The 27,302-nt window shown below is 43.8% G+C and overlaps 2 protein-coding genes across 3 annotated transcripts in view; one reads left to right on the top strand and one right to left on the bottom strand.

Moving 5' to 3' along the window:
- The window catches only part of LOC119407211 (meckelin), a gene marked incomplete at its 3' end in the record, with an annotated part of 32,943 nt that extends 23,181 nt beyond the window's left edge, over window positions 1–9,762 (bottom strand). Inside the window, 8 exon segments of the mRNA XM_037674091.2 lie at window positions 1,232–1,368; window positions 1,592–1,654; window positions 1,985–2,065; window positions 4,341–4,407; window positions 4,479–4,563; window positions 4,885–4,984; window positions 5,103–5,191; window positions 9,483–9,762. Coding sequence (XP_037530019.2) covers window positions 1,232–1,368; window positions 1,592–1,654; window positions 1,985–2,065; window positions 4,341–4,407; window positions 4,479–4,563; window positions 4,885–4,984; window positions 5,103–5,191; window positions 9,483–9,660 — 800 coding nt within the window.
- Window positions 9,763–9,994: 232 nt separating this feature from the next.
- LOC119407202 (probable tRNA N6-adenosine threonylcarbamoyltransferase) lies at window positions 9,995–25,512 on the top strand. Of its 2 annotated transcripts, XM_037674082.2 has the most exons (12): window positions 9,995–10,240; window positions 10,507–10,626; window positions 10,761–10,862; window positions 11,018–11,091; window positions 13,378–13,473; window positions 13,604–13,653; window positions 13,721–13,799; window positions 13,913–14,012; window positions 14,114–14,170; window positions 19,902–19,977; window positions 24,538–24,636; window positions 25,428–25,512. In XM_037674082.2, the coding sequence occupies exons 1-12, from the start codon at window positions 10,126–10,128 to the stop codon at window positions 25,465–25,467; spliced, it is 1,008 nt and encodes a 335-aa protein (XP_037530010.1). In that variant the 5' UTR covers window positions 9,995–10,125; the 3' UTR covers window positions 25,468–25,512. The 2 variants fall into 2 exon arrangements, 1 of the variants encoding a protein (XP_037530010.1); XR_007417565.1 differs by lacking the exon at window positions 19,902–19,977.
- Window positions 25,513–27,302: the final 1,790 nt, after the last annotated feature.

The following is a 27,302-nucleotide window of genomic DNA, read 5'->3' as shown; positions in this document are numbered from 1 at the left end:
AGTGAGCTCTAACTTTTTTTGCCGACCTATGATCCTATCTGTTCATGTTTAGCATTACTATCATCCGGATAGCGGCTCACGTTTATAGTCACATCAACTGACACATATTTTAACGCACTACCGTTCATACGCCGCCTCAATGTTTATTGATCAGATGCGTGAGCAAGGAGGGGGGGGATGCCTTTACCTCCCTCCCCCAAAGTCTTTCACGGGATGTTCTTGATAAAGATATCTCCAGCGAGTCGCGTCTTTCATAAAAATGATTTTACTGCTTTACAACCACTGATAACTCGTATTTGAAGGTATGAGATCAAAAGGCGCCACGCAGAGCACCGCTTATGTGAGATATTGGCGTTAAAGAGCATTGGAACCATGATCGAAAAATTTAATTGTACGCTAACGCCATCATGAGTCGACTCACTCAGGCTCACTCAGGCTCACTCAGACCGAGCCGTGAGTCTGAGACTGAGTAAGTCCGGCTGAGTAATATGTTGGTGAGTTTGAGTCCGAGTGAGTCCGGTTGAGAAAAAGTTTAGTGAATCTGAGTCCGAGTGAGTCCAGCTGAGGAAAATTTCGTTGAGTCTGAGTCCGAGTGTGCCCTAAGCGCACGGTATATTTCTTGACTGAGTCTCAGTGAGCTTCAAACTTTTTGCCGACCATATGCCCCCCTGTTCAAGAAAATTCATCTATTTTAAACATGCCATGCGTATCTTCGATGAAAAGAGCTCATGGTGAACTGTCTAAAAATTATCTACAACCACCTAATCGCCATAGAGAAGAACATTTAAAAAGTTGGATAATTTTAGTTCATTGATTAAACGTCAGGGACTGAAAATAATACTGCCACTTTCACAACAAGACTCTAAAGAACATGCACTTGGTCTATATCTAGTTACATATCTAGTTACATGGTAGCCAGGGGCGTAGCCGGGGGGGGGGGGGTTGGGGGGTTGAACCCCCCCCCCCGAAATTTTTCAGTTTTGCTTGCGTATATATACACGCGCACATACAAACGCACGCACGAACATACATAAAGTATGGTTGAACCCCCCCCCCCCCCCAACGAAAAAAATTTCTGGCTACGCCCCTGATGGTAGCTGGACGCCCCGTATAACAATTTGTACGTGTACATACATAATAACTGTGGCCGGTAGTAGACAGCTTCACCACCAAAATATAAACGCTTACCGTAACGCAACAGAGACGTTTAAAATCCAGTCCGACATTTCACCTTTGTTTTGTGCGTGCCGAAGACGGTTCGCTCAGAGAGAGAAATTTGTCACAGATGGCGCTTTCGGAGCTTCGACGATACAAGGTGAGAACACAGAGGTTGGCAACAGCCTCGCATGCAGTTTCGTTGGCGTATTCCTAAAGCAGTAAGGAAAGAGATTTGAAATTGCGATGAGTACGCCAATGTGTTGGCAGCACGAGTTGTATATAACAGCTCTAACCTAAGGGCTGTTTCTTAGCATAAGCATGTGGAAAAACTCAGAAGGACCAAGTTAGCCCAATGTTGACTGACATTCCTCGCGCTATACTTGAGCAAAAATTAAACCTATCGATCGCGCGATCACATAACATGCTTGCTTACCTTGCAATTGTAGAGTGAAGGCAAAAGGAGGCTTCGAAGTGCTTGTGATGAAATGCTGACACCCTGATAATGAAAACGATGTAATTAGCTTCGAGTTTTTACTGAAGACGAGTTGGGCAGTATTAATTTATGGAAGCGAGGAGGTGCTATAGAGCACGAGCATGGGCGTTGGCAGGGGGGGGGGGGGGCAAAGGAACCCCCGCCGCTGCCGCGATGCAACGGCTTTGCACCCCCTAGGCAAAATCCTGTCGACGTCCATGAGCACGAGCTGTACCTTTCGAGGAGTCAGAGCAAACAGTAAGCGTCATGCTACTTACAGCAGCAAGCAGTCATCAGTCACGATATACAAATCATACAAATCATCATATATATAATAGTAACAGCATCCTGTACCTGATATTTGACACTGTACAACGAATCAAGGTTGGCGTCCACCTTTTCCGCAGGAATGCAGCTTCCAGCAACGTGAAGATACTGAAATAAAAATGTCTCAATCCGTCACGCGCTTCCCATTACAACACGCTCTGCAGCTTTGCGTAGACACTGCCAGCTTGAATATATTCCGCTGCAAATAAGGGGAGTAGGGAAAGAAGGATGAGCTGCCGTCGCTACGCGTCCAGAGACGTCGAAGCACTGCCCGTAAAAATTGACCAGAAAAACATTCAGAATTATAATAATATATAGAATAAATTCTGATGATTTATGAATTAAGAGGCAGTCGAAAGCGGAAAATAGTTACAATTTAATAGCAAGCTTTATTTGCCACATAATCTCAGCCTCGAAGCAAATTTCGAACCCTCCTCCGAATGAAAGTGTGTTAGTGTTGAACGCCGTAGACTTACACACCAGCCAGAGGCGTCTGTACGACTTTCTTGTGTCGCGACCAGTGTTGCGGAGTTGCCACTCCGGAACTGGAATGACTCCGGAATCATTCCACATTTTCGCGACCCCGGAATGGAATGGGAATGGAATGGGGACAACCATTCATGGTTTCCTTGTTGTGCTGCAGATGACGAGACCACCAACTAGCCCAATTCATCGCTCTTCTAAATGGGGACAACGCTTGGAGGAATGGAATGGGAATGGAATTAAGCGCCTTTTGCACGGAATGGAATGGGAATGCAATTACGTCTTTTTTCCGAAAATAGGGCACGTTCTTGTCTACGCGCTCTTTTTCAAGCTTCAAGCAATAGTAAGTCAGAGCATCGAATTTAACAATGAAGCAGTATTTTTAAAATCGCTTGGCTGATTACAAGCACGGTACATTTATAAGCAACGTGCCTACTACAATTCTGTCATATAGACTGTGTTGCTCCGAAGTGTGTCTCTATTCTTCGCGTAACCACGGCTCTATGCTGTTGGCATCCGTCGCGCGGAACAACGGCGGCGGCGGCGGCGGCGGCGGCGTCATACCCCCCCGCCCCCTTACGCCTTGTGATTTTTAAAGACGATATATAGTCTTTCTTGGGGAACTTAAACGCAGAAATGTTGGTCTGTCTGTCTGTCTGTCTGTCTGTCTGTCTGTCTGTCTGTCACCCGATTCAGCGACCCGGCCAAAGTTGAACCACTTGCTTACCGCCCACCCATCTTGAACTGGTACGGCTGTTCATACTTGTGAACGTTGTCGATCAAAAAGTAAGTATTACGCATATCTGAGGCGCAACATCACTAGGTAAGTATTAGGTGGTGTGTTCCTTTAACAGAAAATATATAGATACGTAATTCTAAAGACCCCAGTTTCTTAAGCTGCGCTGAAAATGCTATGCTATGCGCGCCCACGAACGCCCTCTGCCACGGAGGAAGGAAACCCTTTGCACAAGTTCATGTTTCCCGACGTATTGCCAGATGGCGTCCATATCTCACGCAGCGCCTCCTCTATCGTCTTTATACGACATTTGCAGCGAAGCACGCAGATACGCGGCCAATTTTTGTAGCATTAGCTACACTTGCCTAGCCCGAGCCGATTTCGCGTGGAGCGTCATGAGCCGTGCTGCGCATGCGCGAGGATCAGATGATGTCAAACAGCTGGGTCACCGGAGCTGGCATCTCACACGCTCTCCAACATCGCCGCGCGCGCCTCGCCGCTGCTGGTCTGCACCGCATTCGAGAGGGGTGACGTCGTAGACAAAATGGCGCCGGCGCGCGCGCAGCTATTCGCCTTCGCTGTGCAGTCGCCGTCCGACAGTGCGCTGGGGACGCTTGATAGCGCCTCTGACTGGCGTTTGCAGGTGGGTAACGCCATGGAGAAGGAGAGCGCAAATGCTGCTCGACGGCGCAAAAGAGCCGAGAAACTTATCTAATCGGATCCCGAAGTAGTTGCCTGGCAATTAGCAGTTCAACGTACGAAGAATGAACAGAAGAAGGCTAATAATCCTAGACAATCTGGAAAGCTAAGAATAATCAGCTGAACCTTTGCTGACGCTATGTAATCCTGGCATAGTCGAGTTAAGCCACTGCAAATTTTTTTTCCCTCTGCGGCGTCCCAGCCGCCTGCTGTCTCCCCACCCTTCACTTCTTTGTTTGCCATTTTGTTGCCGTCGGCGACTCGGATGCATACATATTTGAAAAAAAAAAAAAACACTTCTCTAAGCTGTGATGCGTATTGATGCTGGCGCGATGCTTGTGTTCACTGCAAGCTTTCGTATACCAGCTTGCGCGCCGTCTCACCTCATGCTCACCCCTACGAAAAGGGGGATTTCTCCGAGGGGCTCGTTTCTTTCTTAGGTACAGCCAAATGAATGAAAAGTACCTTGTCAGCCGGGCATGAACACACACTGCCATTGGCAACCAAAAATTCTTCTGGGCAGGTCGCACATCTACGCAGAAGAAGGGAAAAAAAAGTTGCATTCATATTTAGTTAGTGTCTAACTGCGACCACGTGCCGTACCTTTGGCTGTCTGGATTAGGCCACGTTCCCTTATTACAGACGGTGCACGTCAGCCTTCTGACGCCGTCACTTCCGGTCACTTCCTCTGAGATTTAGGGATAAAATTAGATGTGCAATGGTAAATAACTGTGTGGTCATATCTCTTCACGTAAAGTACTCGTCGTGGAGAAAATTCACTCTTCAAGAAAAAGAGAGCTAACTGGAATACAGACAGTTTTAAAAGCATTTCTTTCTCTCGTAATTAGGTTATTTTCCTCGCTATCGCTTCATCTGAAGCGCAGGTATAAAGCGAGTCACCGCGGACGTCTTTCATCTCTTTATGCCAAATAGCTGACATGACGGTCTTTTCCAGCTTCTCACGGAATACGTGATCTCACGGCGGTAGCGTTCATCAAATGATTCTTACCGTATACTCCGTTCTCGCAAGTGCTGCAGCTGTTGGTGGCCGGCTGAAAAGGCGCGTTCTCCGCACACGGAACGCACTCCCAGCCGTCTAGGGATGTCACCTAAAAGTAAATTGCGCATAAGCTTTTAGGCCTAGCAGCATTATGCACGCGTGCATAAAAGGGGCCGATGCATGCCGCCAGCATGGCAAAGCTTGACGACATGATAAAGAACACTTGCGTGCTCGGGAGGACATGAAGCACACGACACTTTTGTGGCACTTTCTTGAGAAGTGATCTTGTGCTGGTGAATACATTGGCACGATGAACCTGTAAGCAGTCGCAAAAGTAATACCAGTCTGACTTGTAGAAAAGAGCTAGACTTATAGCTAATGAAGAAAATGATCAGAGAGCTATGGAACCAGCCTAGTTTCATATTGTAAGAATATCTCAAAAACAACAATGACGACAGAAAAAAAAAAGAATCGTTTCGCTGATAACATTAACGTATTTTTCATTTACTGTTGTGATCCATGTTGTTTTCGTAATATTTTTATATTATGGATTTGGAACCACGCGCGAAACACGTCGCACTTCGGGATTCAGTGCGCTTCGCGAGTTGCGAAGAGGTATCTTAGGCCAAAAAGTAGCACATCGTTGTTGCTTGACGTCAATGTTGTGCACTCCGAGTTTCGATTATAAGTTCCGAGCACACTATTGACGCCGATCCTGATTTTTGAGAAAAGTAAGAGCGTTTCATGTGCCACGCTGTGCATCTATTGCGTCGAGATGGGAGACGGCTAAAAATCGAAGGAAGATGCTGGGGTTCGCTTCCGTAATTCTTGAGCGGCAGACTTCTTGAAGATTACGTGTGGAACGTTATACACAATGTTGACGCTTTACCGAGGAAATGATTCTGAGCGCTCGATCAGGTACGCGGGCACGCAACACTTCGTTGTGTGCCTGTCTCTCCTGCTGGCCTGCATTCCTGTCAAATTAATGTGCCCTAACATCTAAATTTGGACGCTTTTAGCTACGAAGGCAGCTATAGTTTGCATGCAGTAGATAAAAACTTACTTCAACCGCATTGAATCATAAGAAATATGCATAGACCCTCTATGACAACGCAGCCGCGCCGTGGCCAAAGGCTAGCAGCAGCACTAACTATATCCCCCGGCCCTATAAGCTGATTTACTGAGACAGCAGCCGTTCCAAACGTGGACAGCACCCTCTTCTCCGGAAGAACTTATTTTGTGATTTGCACAACATCGACTTCTTCGACAACTGTATTGCCTGCTGTGGCCTTCAGAACTGCATGCACATACATCATCCCGCTCACGCGCCGCCGTGTTAGCTTAGGGACTATATATCGTGTTGTGATCCTGAGCTCAAGGAGACGGCGTCCATTCCAGGCCAAGGGGGCCGCATTTCGATGATGGCAAAATGCACCTTTAAAAATTTGCGCAGCTTGCACTGAGTCGCGCACGGCTGGGGCAGAGCAGAGCTGGTCGGCACTCGTCCGGACTATAGCACACGTGCATTCATACGCCGATGCACGAAGTGTTCACGTGATCACATTGTAAATCACGAGTTTTGGCTAGGCATCGATCGCGTTCGATTTGGAATCGCTTGGCAAATGACAGCACCCAGCAGCTTAATTATCTTAATTAACCTAACGTGAATATTTGATGCTTGGTCTTAATAGTTTGCATCCCAAGTCAACCTGGCTTAATTAGCTAATTAACCCGACTAGCACCAACTACATACGCGCAGTCTTAATTAGTCTTAGCTCGGCTCATCTTGCCGAGCTCGGCATGAATGGGCCCACCGGAATCTCAACTCAACTTCTGACTTAACTAACTTAATTATGTTTAGCTAATTAGGTATTACCCCGCTCAACTAGGCTAATTAGACGTGGCTATGATTAACTTGGCTTAACCAGGCACAGCTAGCTTAACTTGGCTTGACGTGGCAGCGCCGGCATGATGATGATAATTTCGTCTACATCGCGAACCGGACAAACGGCGGGCATAACAACTCTGCTGTAAAACCTCAGGTCAAGGAAATGAATACGGAGTCTCCCGCAGTGACATGCCTAAGTAATCGATTCACGCACAGTGAAAGAAAAATTGGGGAGGGGCGAAGCATGTAGGGAAGGATGTCTCAGCTCCACTAACGTGAAACCTGTGGAGGGGCGCAGCATGCAGTGTACGCCGATGTTTCCCGCAGCAAAATCACTGCTAATGGGCAATAAGAGACAGAAGAAAGATTAGACACAGAGACCCGCAGTCTGCGTTTAGTTAACGTGCACGCTGCGAATCTTTATTGTTCAACTAAGCACAAGAGAAATCTCCCACCGGCACTACATTGCAGGTCAAGATCCAGTGCCTATAATAGTGGCCGGTGAACGGCTGTGCAGCGCGAGTAGTCGGTTTTTTCGATCAAGAAACTGGCTAGCAGACGCTGCCTGCATCAGCGTTGTCTCTTGCGGGCGAGGGCGCGTTCTTGTTCCTTGCGAGCTGTTAGTTCAGCGTTCATCGCCGAAAGAGCGTTTCCATAGTCAACGCGCGCCGTTCGCTCTCTCTCGCCACACCGCGAGCGCTGAGGCGGCGGCGCCCTCTCTTGCGCTCAAGCAAATGGACCGTCGCGACAGCAGACGACGATGCACGCCGAAACCCTAAGGTGATTCGCCCCTAAAAACCCAAGAATTTTATTGATGGCTCTCGGAGTATGTTTGCAATCCCTCTGCGACGCAAAAGATCGGCGTAAAAATGATCGTTCGCCACAATGCGCAATAAGCTGATCCGCCTCTCGCCGATCCTTGCGCGGAGCGCCAATCAGAATAAAATTTATAAAAAAGGTAAGAAAAACGCCTATGGCGAGGGTGAAGCTGGAAAAGTGGCCTGACGACGAGAGAGTAAGGACGACCACCGCAAAGCTGCAGTTGGAGATTTTAGCAGCATATGTGTCGCATTCGCGCGCTTTTTGTCATTGTTTTCTTTCCGCACACTGAATATGGATCACTGATCCCCAAGTAGCCCGCTCACGTACTTTTCTGTGCTCTTAACAGCCGTCGCAATAAAATAAAGCTGTAACTAGCGCAGAAATCACTTGATTTTTCGTTGCGCGCTCTTTTTGCTTCTGGCCACATATAGAAGCAAGACAAAAACCTAAAAAAAGAAAAAAAAAACATCCAGCGTTAATGGTGCTTGTTACTGATGAGGCGGTTCGTACTATAGACGGTTTGTCAATCAAATTCGTGTGAGACACACTGATGCTCTCGCTAGAAAGAGACCATTGCGTTTGCCCAGGATTACCGAGACATATTGCGTTCAGAGCGCGCATAATACACCTTTCTTATGCCCCTGACATAGGCGTGCGCACAGGAGGGGCAAGGGGACAGCCACCCCCCACAGAATGAAAGCTATTTATGATGTTTGTCGAAGGAATAATGACACAAAAAGCGCCTGCACAAAGAAGTACGCCGAGTACTGGTTGTGTCACATCCGTGCAGGGGTGTATTACTGTCCAAAAATGAACACGCGCCCAATATAACACACATTGTGCCGAAGATGTCTGTTCTGGCACACACCAAACGATTCTTTCTTTGCTATGCCAGACAGAGCAGCAAGTTGCTCATTCGAGAACATACACTTTGGCACAAAATTGTTTATGTATATCCAGAAATATCTACAGTTAGGAAATGAAGACGAAAGCCAAACACCGGGGAAGAGGCAAAGAAAGCCTCGCACATGCATAAACATGTGTGTGAAAGAGTTTGTAAATATCCTTACAGAGCCTATTTAAAGCTATCACAATGAAAATGAGGCCACTTGTTGTTCTAGAGGGTATAGAGACTTTAAACAAAGCTTACTAACAGTGTTAAGCGTAACATTTTCCTCCATCGTGGCGAACCTTTTCCAGGCGCGGTATGAACTGGATCTCGTTAAGAACACCCCTGAGGTTTTAGTGATACGATGTACGATACTTTTTACCAGCAATCGTTAACGCAAACTACTTGGAAGGCATGATACATTTTAGTGCGGTGAAGGAAACAAAAGAACTGACAGGGAGGAGAAGACCGAGCACAGGGCGAGAATTGGCCCTGTCCACTGTCTTCGTTTTAGGAGGCTATGAAGACGGATGTTTAGCGGCGCCCAGAATGTTGTAAGGCCTTTTAGTCACTGGGCGTCCACATAACCATGCGTGCGAATAGGGAATGAACACGAACACAAGGCGAGTAGCTGTCGACGCGTGCTCTCGCACAAATAACATGGTTAAGAAAGAAAGAAAGAAAGAAAGAAAGAAAGAAAGAAAGAAAGAAAGAAAGAAAGAAAGAAAGAAATGGAAGGAGCGGCAACAAAACTGCTCGAATGTTTCGAGACGCTGCGAACAATCAGACTCGCTTGCAGCATCGAAAACGCTTGCTTTGACAGAAAACACGAAACAGAACAGTGACCAGAAACGTGCGATACGATGCGGCGTTGAGCGCCAGGGTGACTTTCTGGACAACTAGCATGCAGGATGCATTGCAACTTCCGTTTACTATCCCATTAGCAGCATTCCCACACAGGTGCAAATACCAACTGAACGGTTGCAGAGAGCCAGGAGTTTTACAAACCATCTTTCGACGCTACTTGCATACGTTCCTGTCCCCTGTTGGCGCCACATTTAACGCATGTGAGTGCGACAATGTCGAAATAGCTCGAGTTGTCGCACTCGCTAGGCGTGTGGTAAGTACTCAGATACCGTGAATCGATGACAGCTATGACGGCCCACATAGATATTAAGAACAGCATCTCCTCAAGTCGCGCACTTCCAACTTAGAAGACAAAGCATTTTCTCAACACCGCCGTCCCAGCTCCCAAGCATGCTTTTTGTTGACAGTCAACTATTCCGTTACCAACAGTTGCTATGCACATGGTGGCCAAGCAATCCAAGTCGTCACAACGTCAACTATCTTTTTTTTTTGAGTAGTCAAACCACATCATAAGAACATTAGCGCTGCTTTAAATTTGCAACAAGAAATATATAATAAGTGTGCCTCAGCTATGCCACCGTATCTCAGCCTTTATGACAGCCAAAAATGCCTGCATAGAGAATAGTAGTGATAGTAGCCATTACTAGCCAAGCACACACGAAGCCAATATTTTTTTTGAGCGTGGCGGCGCCGTGCTGCTACTGGTGCCACCAGTGCTACCGCTGCACGAAGCTTACGAAGCAAACTAAACTGTGACTGATTGTTAATTATTATAGAAAGCAGCATGACTATAGCGATCGGCTTCGAAGGGAGCGCGAACAAGTTGGGAGTTGGTATAATACGCGATGGCGAAGTTCTGTCGAATCCGCGAGTAACTTACATAACTCCACCAGGCGAAGGTGTGTTGCTGGTCTTGTTAAAATGAAACTTTAATTTTTTTTTTAATAGTAAAAGGCGTGTCAGCTGTGCCATCTATTGCCATGTCCAAAGTGCATTATATCATTTGGTGTGCGTTATTAATCGGGTGCGAATGAAATTACCGGAGTGAATCCAACATTGACGAATGTCAGAGCTTGCTTTCTGAAACCAGACACCCTTGAATCATGTTATGCCGGTCACCCGCTGCTCAAGTCCTCTCCACTTTGTAACTTTTACGATTTCCCAGGGTTTCAGCCAAGAGACACAGCTCTGCACCATCGAGCACACGTTTTAGATGTTCTTGAAAAAGCACTCCAAGAGGCAAGCATCACGCCAAAAGAAATCGACGTCGTATGCTACACTAAAGGCAAGTTACTGTCACGCACGCATTTCAGTCTTCGTTCATAGCGGCACAGTAGAGAAAGAGCGCAAACAGCTTTTGTCAGTACGTCACTGTGTTCATGTTCATGTCTTTTTTTCTCGCTCTCTCTCTTTTCTAAGGACCTGGTATGGGAGCTCCACTGGTATCTGTTGCCGTGGTTGCAAGAACAATCGCGCAGCTATGGAACAAGCCAATCATAGGTGTCAACCACTGCATTGGTCGTATCCTTGCACCGTTATTCAGATGATGTTGATCAGTATTACGTAGCAGAGAGGTGCCGTTTTTACAAGGCTAACGCCTATCAGCTAATTGCACATCATTTGTATACTGCCTCCTTCTAGCCCCATCAATTTGCTTTCTTGACAATACCTTCAAGACATTGAAATGGGGCGCCTAATCACTGGAGCTTCTAACCCAACTGTACTATATGTGAGCGGCGGCAACACTCAGGTGAATGATCTGGCTTGTCAGCATGTGCAGACATCCACTTGTTTACGCATTCTTCACAAGGCAGGCAAGGTTGAGTCATTAAGATGGGGTGATCTCATCTTGTCTCTCAAACAAGTTTCGGGTCTTTACATCCTGTAGAAGTAAAGACATGAAGCTTGTTTGAGGGATGTTGTTCAGAATTAAAAAGCTTAGTTATGACACCCTAACTTGTTTTGAGAATGCATTGCACACTAACTTACTGACTATCTTTGTTACCTTTTATACCTTTAAAGTTCTACTTACGTAATATTTTCAACTTACCATTTTGTTAATTAAATGAAGGACCTTACACAGTGGAATCTCATTGGTACAATTCTGCATAATATGTTTTTCGGGATAATAATTTTTTTTTCTTGGCTGCATCTCATAGGAGCAATGTATTTCAGTACGGTTAATGTGATCGCATTTTCACCTGAAATTGCATAATTCAACAGCAAGAGTGGGCTTTTACTGGTATTTCTAAAACTCATAGCTTCATGTTTCGGTGTACTAGGTTAGATAACATTCCAACAACCGCGAACCATGTGTTACATGCCCGCAGCTGTGCAGATTCTGCAGCCCCAACATAGAGAAATTGCTACTGGAAGAGATTGCAGAGGCACTTCTGCACAGCCAACTTAAAATGCCACACAAACCATTGCTATCATATTTGTTGCTGAGCACGCCTATTTTCTTACATTCTGGAGCTTGCTTTGGATAGTATAATCTTAAGGTGATATGTTTTACTTTCTGGTTCCCATGAACATTGTATAAATGATATTCAGGTCACCTTCATGCTACTACTTGTTGTGAGGGCAATTTAGTAGCATAGCAGACAATTAAGAGAGCTGGAGCAAGTCCCATATGCTACACTGTCCTGCTCCCCTGTGATCCCCTTCTATCACATGACATCACCCAGTAAAACTTTGGAAAATGAAACCTAAACTGGCTTTAGAAAAGCTACTCTAGTGTAATGAAGAGAGCTCAATCACTGCTGCTGCCGCTAGGCTGCTGAGAAGGAAGGCTACCAAGTCTCGGCACTGTAGCTCGCACTTGCGCTTGGTGAGGAGTGCTTTGTACTTAACCTTGCATTACTGGGCTTACTGCCAACATCCAATAAGCCCTGTAGCATTTTAGTGGAGGTGCTGGGCTGGTGTGATGGCATTGTGCCCAGTGTGCAGAAGGGTTCTCCTCCATATAACAGACAATGGTGGGAAGCCAGTGGTCACTTGAGCGCGTGTTACGTGTGTGTTACGAATGCAAGAATCATGTCCCAATTAGGATGGCCGGACTTAATGTATATGATGACCATTTCAATAGTAAGAACTTCAAAAGCTGTGAGGATTACGAATATTTTTTCTGGGGCTTAGAGGTCCCAGGCATTATTTAATGCAAACAAATGAAGAGTTGAAAGCACCATGTCTGTACAGCTTCATTGCTGGAACTCTCTGCATGATTACAGTGATGCCATTATTTAGATTTTTGAAATTATTAATTACAGCATTCTCTGTCACTTCCTTTCATGAATCCAATGCTATCTTTTTAGTGTCATTTACTGGCCAGTCTACTCACTTTGAGCTTTGTTTTCACTTGAAGGATCAATTATTTCATGACATCAATTAGGTAATCAAGGAGTATACATGGCTTGCACGTGACCGGTCGTTCTTTTGTGCTCTCCCCGCTTCTGTTTGCCAGCTGTGCCAAGGGGGAACACAAAGGATTGGAGGGGGCACCAGAACTAATCTGATGTCACCGTTTCTTGCTCCGCGCGTTCTCAACCAGTTTGTTCACAAAGATGGCGGCCACGGCGACGTCAGTGCAAGCTATGTATAGAAAAATGGCCACTTTTGTGGAAACCAAAAAGTGACTCTACTAAAGTACATAGTTACAAACTGTAGTTACGTACAGTCCTAGATTTATTAGTTAAAATAAGCTTGATGTCCTGAATGTGAGTACGAAGATTCTTATGATGGCTGCCAGTCATTGAACGGTAACTTTTTCACAAAATCTTTCCATGTTTATGCCACCAGTCTCACTTCAGCTTTGTCTAGAGGGTTTACCATTATGATTATCAGTGTGTGTCTTGAAATATTTGTAGTGCTCTAAGTGCTTGCAGATTTGTGCTTGAGAAACTGTGTACTTCTTTTCAAAAACTGTTTGGTCTCTCATTTAATGCTTGGTAGCAGCATGTCTTGTTGTGAAATGCTTCAGTTGACAGTGTACTGGCAGTGTCAGATCTGAAGTTTCAGGTTTCTTTTCCTTCCTTAGGTAATAGCATACAGTGAGAAGCGCTACAGGATTTTTGGGGAGACTATTGACATTGCTGTTGGGAATTGCCTGGACAGGTTTGCGAGAGTGCTGAAAGTAAGTCAGAGCAGTGACTCACTAGATTTTTTTGTATACAATAAGGCATTTTATACTGTTTTGTGTGTGACAGTAGTAACTTTTCTTCTTTGTCAATCACTTGCTCTCAATATTAAAATGAATTTTGCAGCTCTCAAATGATCCAAGTCCCGGCTACAACATAGAGCAAATGGCAAAAAAGTGAGGCATAACACACACGACTGCATTGTGTACAGGAGTATGAACTTTAGCTTTTCACTTGCTGCAGGGGCACCAAGTTGGTTCCACTCCCGTACGTTGTCAAAGGCATGGACGTCTCATTTTCAGGAGTGCTTTCCTTCATTGAGGTTTGTTAGTCACGTTTACTTCCTTCCTTTTAACCATCCTGCAATTTACACTAACCTTCGATGTCAAGTTTGTAGGCCACGAGAACATCCAAACACTGCATACTCAATTTCAGGAGAAGGCGGAGTCCCTTTTAAGTGAAGGCCAGTGCACACCTGAGGACCTGTGTTTTTCTTTACAAGAGACTGTATTTGCAATGCTTGTTGAAACAACAGGTAAATGTGGCCAACAAAGCAGGCATATCTCTCTGGCATTTTTTTTATTTCTCTTGAATGTGGATTGTTAAGTGGATGATTTTTTTTTTGTTCTTTTCTAGAAAGGGCTATGGCTCACACTGGCTCCAGTGAAGTACTAATTGTTGGTGGAGTTGGCTGTAAGTAAATGTCTCAGTCTCTGTAACTCATTTGTGCGGTTATTTTCACACCTCATGTATACATATATCGACAACCAGATAGCAGCTCCGTGAAACACATATCAGGCCTTGGTAGGCGTGGCTAAGACATGCAAGAGCGTTTCTTCAGTTTAACCCTTTGAGACGCTATGTACACAATTGCGTACACCACTTGTTTTTGCTATTTGTATTGACTAGGGGCTAAGAAAGAGCACGGTATACATTGAGCTTTGGATGTATTGAACCTCCTGCATAATAAACTTCTCTTCATTTAACTTCATTTTGCAGTGTACTGTTGCATATTATCACTTTTGCTGAAGGCACTACCATATTTGACGAGCCGTTCGGCGTGCCGCTTCCCATGACCCACGTCAAAAGTGTAATTTTCCTTTGTTCAACATGTACATAACCGAAAACAAATTTGCACTATATTTCTAGCCTGAGAATTCATTCTATTTATGCAAAAACACAGCTTGAATGGCTTCAGAATAAATAGATGTTTAATTACAAAGTAATTAGGAATGACTGCTATAACACACATAAATGAACGTATTACGACATTCTTTTTGTTGCATTATGATATCAAGTGTCTTGAAAAAAGTCACAGTTTCGCCGCAACGGCGAAGCAATGAATGCGATAGCAATAAATTGTAATGTAACGCGAAGAATGGAAAGCAGCTCGAAATTGCCAGCGCGTCGCTCGAGCCCAAAGGACGCACGAAAAGAACGCACACAGGACGAGCGCGAACTAATGCGTCACAGCTCGACACTTTGAAGCGCACTGCTCAAACATAAAGCAGGACGCACGAAACGAACGAACAGGTACACACAAGACGAGCGCGAACTAATTGTCACAGTTGTTACTCATTTCTGTTTGAACAGCGCGCTCCTTTCGCAAACGCGGCCGCTGCAGCGAGCGTAGCGAAGCACCCCACCGGCCACCCCTTCTTTCCTCGAGATAAGCGCACGAAAGCGACCACGCCCTGTAGAGCGAAGAGCAACGGCGATCGCAGGAGCGGCGCGCGCACGTCGCGCCATCTATGTAGCCACTAAGAAAGCATGCTGAATTACGTGGTGTATATAAATAGCGCGCCATTAGCAGGCTGAAAGACGGTGCTGTCGTGGCCTAACGTCTAATGCGGCGGGCTGCAAATCGAGAGGTCGCCCGTTCGATTCTGCGCGTCGGAAGGAATTTCTGAATTATTTTTCTTTATGGCTTTTCTATATATATACATACTTATACTTATACGGTGAATGACGGCGACGGGGACGGACATTTTCCAGCCGAGACTGTCCATATAATTGCTATCGCAATAATAACATTGTATCGATTTCTCGCATTTACAGACAGTTCTTCATAGGAGGCGTCTGAAAGGGTTAAAAAGGCTGCTTTTTGACCCAGGGTGATATCGTGGCTTATTTCTGTTGCAAATCATTTTTATATTTGTGTTTTCAATTTTTTCAATGTTACACAGTTTTTGTTTGTCACTTGGCTATGTGCTTACTATGTGCTTACTTATGTACATTGTAGTATCCTATGTCGTATAAGCAGGGGCGTAGCCAGGGGGGGGGTTGGGGGGGTTCAACCCCCCCCCCCCCCGAAATTTTTCAGTTTTGCTGGCGTATATATACACGCGCACATACAAACGCACGCACGAACATACATAAAGTATGGTTGAACCCCCCCCCGAAAAAAATTCCTGGCTACGCCCCTGCATATAAGTGTGGCTCTCATTCTCCTGTGGGTTTTTCATTCAACCGCTGTTTGTCCAACATATAACCCAGGGCAATGACCTAGTCAGGAGGCATGCAGCGTTTGCCTCTTTTTGTCACATCTCGTGGGCACCTGAGCATGTCTAAAGAAACTCCAAGATTTGAGAAATAAGTTATTGCTAAAAAAAATTTGTTTTGCTAGTTTATACTAATAAGCAAGCAATGACGAGCCAGTTTTCTTTTTGGGGGGGGAGGTGTACAGTTTTTAAAAGGCACTAAAGAGAAAAACAATTTTTCTCGTATTGGTGAATTGCCCTTTCATGATAGCAAAAACATTACGCTTGCTGTGAGAAGGCACTTGGTAAGCGAGAAAACGCGAAAAAAGAACGGCGATGCGACCCCGAATTTCTCGCACCAGTCGCCATGACGTCATAGATTTTGACGTCTTCTAGGACCAGTGCCGTTCTTAATCGGTAAAAATGAAGTAAATTGTCTTTTGAGGGAGCTAGAGACCTAACATACCAAGTTTCAGGAAATTTCGTTGAGCCAAAGTCGCCAAAGTATGATAAAAGCGCATTGAAATGCGTGACGTCACAATCGGAGATTTCATCTGGAAATTTAAAGGTGAACCTTTGACCTTCATTTTCTCCTCTAATAATGGATCTATGATGGCGAAATTAGCGACACTAGAGTTTTTAGAGTGTAATTAATCTGTCTAAACTAATTTATTGTTTCACTTTAGTGTCCCTTTAACGTGCACACAAAGCATGGTACACAAATATTTTAAATCTGCATTCATTGTTTGCGACCGCCATGGCCAGGATTTTATCCCGCAACCTCGTGCTTAGCAGTGCAGTGCTATAGCCGTCAAGCCAACAAGCAAACATGTAAATGTAAAACTCGTGACAAAGGTGTTGGGAAATTTCGTTAATCTATAACATTGCTTCTTTCAATTAAGGTTTGGTCATTTATTTTTATAAGCTGTTAATTATTATTGATGTCTCTAAATTGTGTGCTAAGGTGTTTCAAAGGGAAGCGAATGTGGGGTGTGAACCGTTGAGTCAAGCCTAATAAGGTCGTGGTGGGATATTGCAGCCAGCACACGGAACCTCTTTAAAAAAAAAATTCCGGGAGATCCCACGCATAGTGCGAATTGCTATCGTTCGAAGCAGTCGGCGAGCAGCGGCCTATGCCGGATTTTTTGCTTTGAGTCAAGTGCTACGAGGTGGATCGACATCTTCGAGCAAATTTAGTAGTTGTGTGCATATGGTAGGCTTGCCGACCGTATCGACTACATTGGTGTGTAAAGGGAGCTCATGGTCCAACGTAACTTTGGCATCAAGTTAAAGCAATGTTTTATCTCAACAAAAAAGTGCATGCTACGGTGTGGTGATGTGCATATCAAAAGTAGCGGTCATGGAGTATTCGAGCAACGCTTGACAGTAGCTTATGGAGTCGATGTTTATTACATTGTTATAAGCATAGATAGCCAACACTGCAACCACAGTCAGAGCTGCCCCAGTATGATGCTTGTATTAGCTCTTTTTCCGAAGCAGTTTGAGGCAGTGGTGCGGCTCTGTGGTAGAATACTTGACTGCCATGCAGAATGCCTGGGTTCGTCTCCGGCTTGAGCCATAATTTTCATTTTTCCATCAGGATTTTTCGCTAACTGAAAACGCCATCAAAACCAGCACCGAATTTTTTGCAACACGGAATCCTTAATGACATCGCGTTCAGATTTGCAAAGTCTCTTCTTGCTGTGCCTTGGTTGATATAGACTGTGAATCACCTGTGGCGCATACCTGTATACCATGGGCCGTGTTATGTGAGTATGTGCCACATGTGACTGGTGGAAAAGGTTTCATGACGTACATGGCAGGCAAGTCACGTTATTCATGTCATCACCTGTGAATCGTGTTCGTCATACACTCGTGTTCTTGTAAAGCAATCTTGGTATATTACCAAGCTAATGAGATGACAACAACAGTGCCCAGACGTAGGCGGCTAAACAGATGGATAGGTAGAAAGAAACAGTCAAAGTGCCAGTGGTTCGCTAAGAAATGCTTCGCATTTAAAAAAGTTATGGTTGACAAAACTAATGCAGTGGTGCTTAAGGGGAGACACTAGTCTGAACAACTGCTTGTCTTAATTTTTAGTTTTTCTAGTTGAAATTTACACACAGTATGTATTTTCGACTGCTGAAAACAAATATGCAATTACTTTTTGTCTATCGTGCACGGATTTTAAGATATTGACTGTTCCATACACTTGCGTTCTGCCCAGACTTTTGACAGCTTTCTCACAAAAGACCTTTATGAATTTGATATCACCGCATCCTATAAAGACCAGAGAGTGCAAAAGAACCATTACCTAATTTTTACCTGTATCCTTTCAAAAGTTGTGGCCTTAACAAGTACATTCATGAGAAATCATAAACTGTTGCTTAATTTTACTGCTAATTAAATCACAGTTCTAAATAAAAATGTTGTATTTTCTTGGTTTTCTTGCACTAATCAATGCATAAGCTTTCAAATACCGCAAAAATTATCAAAATCTGACCACTACATCAAAAGATATTGTGGGCAACAGCCTATAATGTGATGAAAAATGTGGTTTTAAGAAAATGAGAAAAGAAGTTTAGAAACATGGTGGGCACTCATTTTGAACTGGAAAAGGCCTGAATTGGTGTTCTTAGGATAGTAGAAGCCACCAGGAACATAGTCATCATTATTCTTCTTAATATGGTTTCTTTTCACTCTGGTCTCGCTGGTGACATGCTTCATTCTTGCAGCCGCCAACATCACCTCCTCCCGAATGCATGAGCGATCCTGAACTTCTAGCGACTGCCTGCCATTGCACTGTCATCAGTTAGGCATCTCCGCAAAATTGCGGGCAATGTGACGATGCACCACTATCTAGCAGATGCATCCTCAAGCATCCAAGATGGAAGGAGTAATTTACCTCGTGTGATAGAAATGCACCAATGCTGTGCGAGCACTTTTTTTTTTTAAAGCACAATGGCTTCGCCTCTGCCAGACAAAAAACGTTCTTGTGCTAGGAACAGCTAATAGAAAAGTGTGTCTTTTAAATGAGATCAAAATGGCTGTGCTATTTAATGTGGTTCCTGCACGGTGCGCTATTGAAATGGGACTTTATGAGGTGCTTTGGTGAGCAAAAATGGTCATGAAACTGACTTCAAGGCCAAATAACTCGACAAGTATACATTACATGTGTGTAACATTTTAGAAGTAGCTTGTTTAGACCTTCTAGATTATGAAAAAAAATATTTCAGAAAATTGTTTTTTTCAAAATTTTTTCGCCTCCCAGACCAGTGTCTCCCCTTAACACAGAAACCTGGCCTGCACTGAACATATAATGTTTGAAGTAGGAGAAATGTCGGTGTCTTCTGCCTGCTATTACCATAGACCGCTGCTTATTTGAGAGATTCTTTGCCATGTCACTGTCGGTATTTAAAGTTTGAAACATACTGAGAGTTTTGAGTAGTAGCTCAACTTATTATTAAAGGCAATGTCTTTTTTAGAGTTACCTTTTTTTTTTTATTCCATTCCTAAAGGTGGTGGAGTCTAATATTGTGGCCAATTCCCATGGGATGTGCAATCTAAAAACATATGTAGGCTCTTCCTGTGGGTATGTGCGGTCTCAAAATGCGGACCAGTGCTGAAGACAGTGTGGTAAAAGAAAATTTAAGCACTCCTACTCCCCTCACACGAGGGGTAACGCAATAGTGTCCTGTACCGTGACTTCACCCCAATCCAACCCCCAATTAGCTCAGGAAGGCACTGTCTTTGATCAATGTCAACTATAGGTTGTCTTGCCTTCCTTTGTTTTTTGTTAGGTAATCACACAACTTGAACTATTCTGCCTAGTAGGTTCATTCTCAAACATTCTAGTTTGCTTTCTCTAAAGATGCTGCTAAACGTGCACTTTGGAAAAAATGCAAATTAACATTCATGCAATAAATTTTTCTTTTTGGTCCTAGGTAATAAGAGACTACAGGAAATGATGGGCATCATGGCTCAAGAGCGCAATGCCAGGTTATTTGCCACGGATGAGAGGTATACATTGAAACTGTGGACTTTTTCACCATATTACTAGCAACTCTGCTATGTCACCTTTGAATTTCACACAGTTCTTATATCCCCCCCTCTCTCCTCTACCAATTCAGGGCCCTTATTATCGGGAGCTATTTCTGGTGATGCATATGCTTATATGTGATTCACAGTGCTTCATGTCATAGCAGTGCACACTTCCTCATGCCATGATGCTTCTACAGCTTACATTATAAATACACTCATCAGCTACAGTATATGAAAAGCAGTGACACTGGGAAACACGCTCCCATAGATTTATTTTTCCACATGAAAGTGGTACCTTCATAATTTCAGTACCTTAAAGTTGTACAAACACCATTAAGGAAAACATGCATGCATCTTACTGTTTATTGGATGCCCAGAAGGATTGCAGACACACAAAAAATATTTAAAGGGGCCATGACACGGTTGCCCAAAAATTCGTGGTTTTCAGCAAAAATTAGAAGTAGAGGGTCTATTATGCCTATGCGGATTTCAAAAGTGGGTCGTAAAAGACTATTTCAGTGTAAAACAAGACCTAGAAGTCACCGGCCGTAAACCCCACCCACTGCCGGCGACCGCCATTCTGCCATGGCGCGTGTGACGTCATGTGCAGCACGGAACGGAGCCGTCGTCTTCTACCAAAGTTTCAGCCGCTGCATATCGTTCAATTTCAGTGCCAAGCTGAAGAAAGCTAAAATATCTCGATGTCACGTGCAGCTGACCACGGAACAATATCGTTAGCCGCAATGCAGACGCTTCCACAGCTAGCTGCTTGTTACGTTGCGGCTCACAAATGCACCAGTGTTGCCCGACTCTCGGGCCACTTGCGTGTTTATAAAAATGTTCAATTATAAATTAGTAAGTGCTCGACCAAATGCGCTAAAATTCCGTGAGCTTATTTGTGAATGCACAAGGATTAATCCACATAACACAGATTATGATCGAAAATTGGGTGTCATGGCCCCTTTAAGTAGTTTTTATGGTGGCAAAAGTGATTCTGAGCTTAGTTCTGCAAATGCTCAGAAAAAATCCCAGTCCTTTATTCCACTGGCTGCCGTCTGCAAGCTTTACATTATATTTGCACTTTCCATAATTATTACAGAAATCGTTTTCACGCCACAAGCGAAATGAACTTATTTTCCTGAATGGTATAAATGTCATACGTTGTTGGAAGCTTCATGTATGTATAGGGAAAAAAATTACAGTGCAAATGGCAGTTTGGCCAACACACCTATATAACTGCTTGTTCTGAAGCCTGCTTGTTCTGATGATAACGTTGCAGCCATAGTTCACTGCACAGGCACAAATGGCAATATTCTGTGACCACTTTCTGAAGAAAAAGAAGGAAAAAAAAAGGCGCAACAAACCCCGGTCCCTTACACATTCGCCTAAGACAACTCGAAGGTGAAAGCCATATGGTGTGGCTAAGTGGAGGAGCGGCGTTAGAGGTTGTTGTAAGCTATGTCGGGGCGCCTACTGCAAGTACAGTTGTGAAGTACCCACTATGCCATAATTCGTCATTTTGTGAAGTAGCCAAGTACCCACTATGTGTCTAGGGCAGTGTGTGCACCTTCGTAGCTGCACGCTGTATTGATGCTATGGCTGATGATGATGATGATGATGAATTATGGCTGAGCCCTTCGTAATGGTTGGACAGCTTTAAACCACCCACTAATTGCCCAATTCACACGGTGTGACACGTGGTGCAGTTCTACGCTTCTATCACGCAATATTACATCTCTTAATGTGACCCCTCGGCCAGCATGACGCCTGTATAGGGTCTTTTTGCAAACACATTTCGAGCACTGACATAGTTCTGTGGCAGAATGCTTGCCTGGCACTCAGAGTGCCTGCATTGAATTCCAGGTCGAACCCTGCCTTTTATTTCTCATTGTGCATGAGGTCATGCAAGTTTTTATACCGCTGATCAGGCACTTAAAAGGCTTTCGCGTTAAAAAGATGCATAGCCGTGCCGATGTGCGGATTACGATGGTGATGTCACCATTGGAGCCAGCAGGCTTTAATATCCAGGTGGTGTTGGTTTGGCTCACATTTTCACCCTTTCTTTTACATCAAACAAAAAATCCAGGTGGCTGAAATTTTTATTTGTGCCAAATTTTGTATTTCTAGCAGTTACCTTCTATGTACAAAATTGGTACCCAGTGTATCCTGTTTGTCACTGAATCAAGATTTTTAGAAGCGTTTTTTGCTTTTGAAATGATCTTAGTTAAGGCTTGCACTCTCATTGATAAAACGCTTCTTCCTGCTTAAAGGGACAATAAAGGCAAATAACAATTTACGTCAGAGTGAAAGATCAATGTTTGAGAACATCTAAAACATCAATATTATCAACAGCAGTGCTCTACTAATCGAGAAATTAAGGTAAATGTACGACACCATATGCGCCACAATTGGGATATTTTGGAATGACCCTGATGACATCAGGAGTCCCGAGTACAATTAATGACTAGTAATAAAACCAGTTGCGATAAAGAACCTTCAGTGCATTGCAACACGTAATAAAATGCCGCATGTCTGTCTGTTTGATTAATGAAAAAAAGGACCTCTTGGCGTTACCATGGGGAACGATGCGAGTGGTTCAAAAGTTCCCTTATCGCCGAATCGTGCATCTCAGTGGTAGTTTCGGTATCCCATACTGCTGGGTGTGCTTTGCACGCTCATGAAACTCGCTGTGACGGAAAGTCCGATAAAATGCCGCGTGCATGTGATGTCGCCAGATGTCCGAATGGTGTACACCACTTGAGCTGCAGCAAAGAAACCGACGTGATTTTCCGCTGGGTGCCGCAAAACAAACCCCTACACTCGAAGTTGCTGAGTGCCGTGCCTCTACGTCACGAGCCAATGTTTCATTGTCGGGTTCACCGACGACATCCATCGTGCAAGCTTTGGTGGCCGTTGTTGCTGCTGTGGCTCACGCTACTTTCACTCTGCTGCTACTAGTGTCAGCAGCCGCGCAGTAAAGGCGGGCAACATTGGGCAAGGCAACTGCTACGTCAGAAGGCCCGTTCAGGCGGGTGATTTGAAGTGCCCTTACGTCTTGCGGACCACTAAAACGCGATTTTATTTCAAAATAAGCATTTCCTTGGCACGAAAGTAGCACTGCGAGGTTTTTCTACTGCTATTTCAACAATCAATGTCGACTTAGTATTTGCCTTTAGTGTCCCTTTAATGTACTATGCGAAGGGAAGACCTTGTTTCAACAAGATTGGGCTCCTGTTCACACGAGTGGCTGGCTGAAAACTTCCACGACCACATAACCTCCCCTCCTCCCCAGCTATTTGCCTTTAGTTCGCTAGATGTTGGACTACAATGTTATGAGGTGTCAGTAATTGAAAGGGAGTCCAAAAAGCAGCTAGTACATAGCACAGAACGCTCACTGAAGATTGCCATTACCGAATAAATTGCCAAAATCTCCTCTTTATAGGGCATAATGTTATGAACAATGCATGCCATCTTTTGAGGGCAGCATTGTCATTTCTATCAGCTTCTTATAATATGTACAAAATTTGAGCGCTCTGTTGTTTAGGGTTTCCGAGAAAAAAGTGGAACATATGTGTCCCACTGAGTGCTGAAAGACAGTCGTTTCACAAAAAAAAAAGTACTTTTATTTTTTTATGCGAACTTGCTGCTGCCTTACAAACCACAAAGGACAGAGCCTACAAACACCTACTCTCAATCACACACACAAAAAAAAACTCAACTGAATATCTTTGCTAACGGCACTCGAGCAGCATATGTGGGTACTGGGCATGCCTGCAGCAGTCTAATGTTTGTCTGTGGAGGAAGCTCAACTGCTTCCTCCATAGGAAGAGACTTCCCTGCGTGAAGCAGAATGAAAATTGGATACTGCAATCAGTTGCACACAATGTTAGACTGGCTACAATGTCAGAAGTATATCACTGAAAGGTTGTCAACTTTGCATTGCAAAAGTTTTTGAGGTAACTGTATGGGTAGGAACGAATAAAACCACTATAATAGCACATTTAGGAAATCTTGAGTGTGAAACTTTTCAAGCATACCGCTCATGCTGAATCGGGTGGAAAACGCGCCAAAAGTTGATGAAAAAAAGGATACAGTGCGTGCAAGCGAATGGTTCGTTTGGAACACGTGTATGTGCTGGCACCTTGCAAATACCATACAAACAACCACCAAAACCGCTTTCTAGAACATCCATGCGGTCTCACTAAAAGTCTGAAAGCAATTGATTCAGTGGTTTTGATCTAAAAAATTAGAACATGGCGAAGAAAAAAGTGGGACATATAAGTCCCACTGCCCCACAAAGGGTAGTGGGACTGTAGTGGTTTTTCACGCAGGCAGCATGTAGTGGTTTTTCAAGCCGAATTGAATCGGTTATGGCTGCATTTAATCGCCTAAAGAACAATTAGATACAGCCACCCTCATTCTTGGAATTTCTTTTAATATATGTTTTTGCAAGATATTTTTGCTGTACCTAAATTTAGAGTACCTCATACACTGGATAGGTATTGGAATCTAATAACAGGCAAAACAAATTTTGTGCAGATTTTGCATCGATAATGGAGCAATGATTGCTCAAGCTGGTTGGGAAATGTTTCGGTCTGGCCAAGTAACCCCCTTCGAAGAAACGACCTGCACGCAACGGTAATTTATACATTATTTCTTGCCTGTACTTGCTGGTTGCAGTGCTTGGACAGCAGTAAGAACTAAAAACAATTTGAATATCCTGCACAAGTTGCAGCTTGTTTATGAAATTCCTAGTACTCTTATGTGGCGAAGCATGACATGTGCCAAGGTGGGATCTTGGGCAAATTGGCAATTCATAATCAAACAGCAGCATACATTAGGCTGATGTGCACAACAGTAGGTTTGAATGTCCTGCACAAGTTGCAGCTTGTTTATGAAATTCCCAGTGCTCTTATGTGGCAAAGCATGTGAAATGAATGACATGTGCCAAGGTGGGATCTTCGGCAAATTGGCAATTCATAATCAAATAGCAGCATACATTAGGGTGATGTGCACAACAGTAGGTAAACTTTTTGTGTATATCATTTTATTTGAATAGTTCTTTTGGTGCGAAGTTGAAAAGTTGTTGCTGGGTCAGCGCAAAACGGTTCATCATTTCTAGGCATGGCATATGCAAACATTTGCTCAAGACAAGAGCTCATTTTCATTCAGCAGAGAGACTTCTGTGGCAACTGGTGGTATCTAAGCTCAATCAGGTCCATTTTAAGAAATTTCGTACTGGTAGTGGCAACTCTCATAATATACCAGAGTTATTACTGGTACTTGCTGCACTGCAAAGGCGGCATTTTGGCATTTTGCTAATCGTGGGGAATTCCTTCAAGGTAATTATTTGTACTGCAACTTGGCTACACCTTTGTATGTTAATTCAACTGACTTGTTTCCTAATGAATTTCTCGCATGCCTCGCAGGTTTCGAACTGATGAAGTGGAAGTGACATGGAGAGACTGATTTTCTCTTGTTTAAAGTGCTCATTAAAACAAGGCTTTTACCAGGTTTACAACTGTTTACTTTGCAAGATAAGCTGTTGTTAAGCAGGTTATAAACTAATATAGCATGTTAGCCTGCACAGAAGCTTCACCATGAAGGGGGCGGGATAGTATTTGCCCAGAAATTATTTTCACAAAGCTCAACTACAAATTCAGAAAAAATGTGTAAAGAGAAAGCACTTCCACAACAAACAGTATTCCCAGGTTTTATTCATGGCCTTCTAAGGAGAAAGAAGTGAAAGAGTTACAGAAATACTCTGCTATAGCTGCACAGCAGAGTACATGCCGAAAGGAAAAATATCCATATCAGCAGAAGAGCTGGTCAAAAATTGATCAAAAAAAAAAAGGTCAAGAAAAACACGAACACAGTTGCTGCAATCATCACTGACTGTCTGAGCTGCCAGTCCATTTTGAATGGCCCCAATTGGCCTGAAACTTTCCATGCTTCTGTTCCATGGCTTTGCAATACAAAATCTGAAAATAACATCAGACAATGCTTAACAGCAACTGCTTAAAATTAGATACATCAGGTTACAGTTGAGGCTACTGTAGCCACAACTAACACTGGCTGATTACAACATGGCAGTTTTACAGTGGATTCTGTCGACTGTTGCTACATCAGCAACATTTGTGTGTCACTGCCACAGCAGTTTGATGACTTTCAGTCTGCTGACAACACAATCTGATGAATCCTCCTCCAATCTGTTTTGTTAATGCATGTAGCAATGTACAATGTAGGCTCGTCCACAGTACCATATATAGCTAAAAGGACATCATTATGTTGTGCAGATCAAACAAGCCTGTCACACCATACAGTCTAGACACTAAGCTGATTAGTAGCAGCTGACTATGGGTGCTTGCAGCAAGGCAGTGTTTCATTGCACTTGAAAGGCCACCACTTGGTACTCTATAGTCATCAGCAATGACACTGTCTTGACAAGTATGTAGCAGTACAAATTGCAGTGTAAACACTGCCTTCTGCAACCAGCCCAAAAGTATACCTTGGGTGCCAAAAATAACCATCACTATTCCTGCGAATGAACAACTATTTCTGGCCTCTATAACCGTTGTGGTTAAAGCTTGTTGGCACCGACCAGGATGGCATTCAAAGAAGCTTTGGCTAAACCTGGTAATATGTCAAACATATCCAAACTGGAATGCTGCTAATACGCTCAGACTAATTGTCTCAACCCACTTTTGGTAATAACAATGTCACTGGAAGCATATATGCCACGAGAAATCAGACATGTGCGACACATTTTCATCAAATAATATTGTGCCCTTGCTTCAGTGTTGCTTTTCTACAGACAGAACGGGGAAAAAAATTAACTTGAGATTTTTTTTTCCCTTGCAACAAAAGTAAAAAATGTATCTACAAACAATGTGCTATACATCTTAAAAAAATGCAGGTTTCCATTTGGCAGCCTTTCACAACCCTGGGCATGTCTGTCAGGTGGAATGATGAAGTTTATTTTATAACACAATGCTTACCACTGCCACAATAGACCTCAAAATGCAGCATAAGCAGAACAAAACAAGGCTTAGACCTATAACACTACAGAGCATGCAGGTTACCTGCTGTTTGGCTATATTTATACACTTTACACAAAATAGAAATAAAACGCTGGCATAAAGCAAATGCCCCGAGGACTGGAAAAAAAAGGGAAGTTATTCAGGCCAGCGCATACCGGGAGAAACAATCCTCCTTAACTGTGGAGGACCACATTTTGTGGTAAAGGATTTCAGTGGTAAACCCATCCAACTCTATACAGCTGTCAAGAGACAGTTCAACAAGGT

The sequence above is a fragment of the Rhipicephalus sanguineus genome, chromosome 1 (genome assembly GCF_013339695.2).
Source record: "Rhipicephalus sanguineus isolate Rsan-2018 chromosome 1, BIME_Rsan_1.4, whole genome shotgun sequence".
NCBI classification, from domain to species: Eukaryota; Metazoa; Arthropoda; class Arachnida; order Ixodida; family Ixodidae; genus Rhipicephalus; species Rhipicephalus sanguineus.
Note: the sequence above shows the minus strand (reverse complement) of the source record. Positions and strands in the feature narration are given on the sequence as shown.

Coding starts and splice junctions, on each gene's coding strand:
- LOC119407202 (XM_037674082.2), top strand. CDS start 10,126: ATGACTATAGCGATCGGCTTCGAAGGGAGCGCGAACAAGTTGGGAGTT. Junction 13,474..13,603: donor GGTTTGCGAGAGTGCTGAAA/GTAAGTCAGAGC, acceptor TGAATTTTGCAG/CTCTCAAATGATCCAAGTCC. Junction 14,013..14,113: donor AATGCTTGTTGAAACAACAG/GTAAATGTGGCC, acceptor GTTCTTTTCTAG/AAAGGGCTATGGCTCACACT.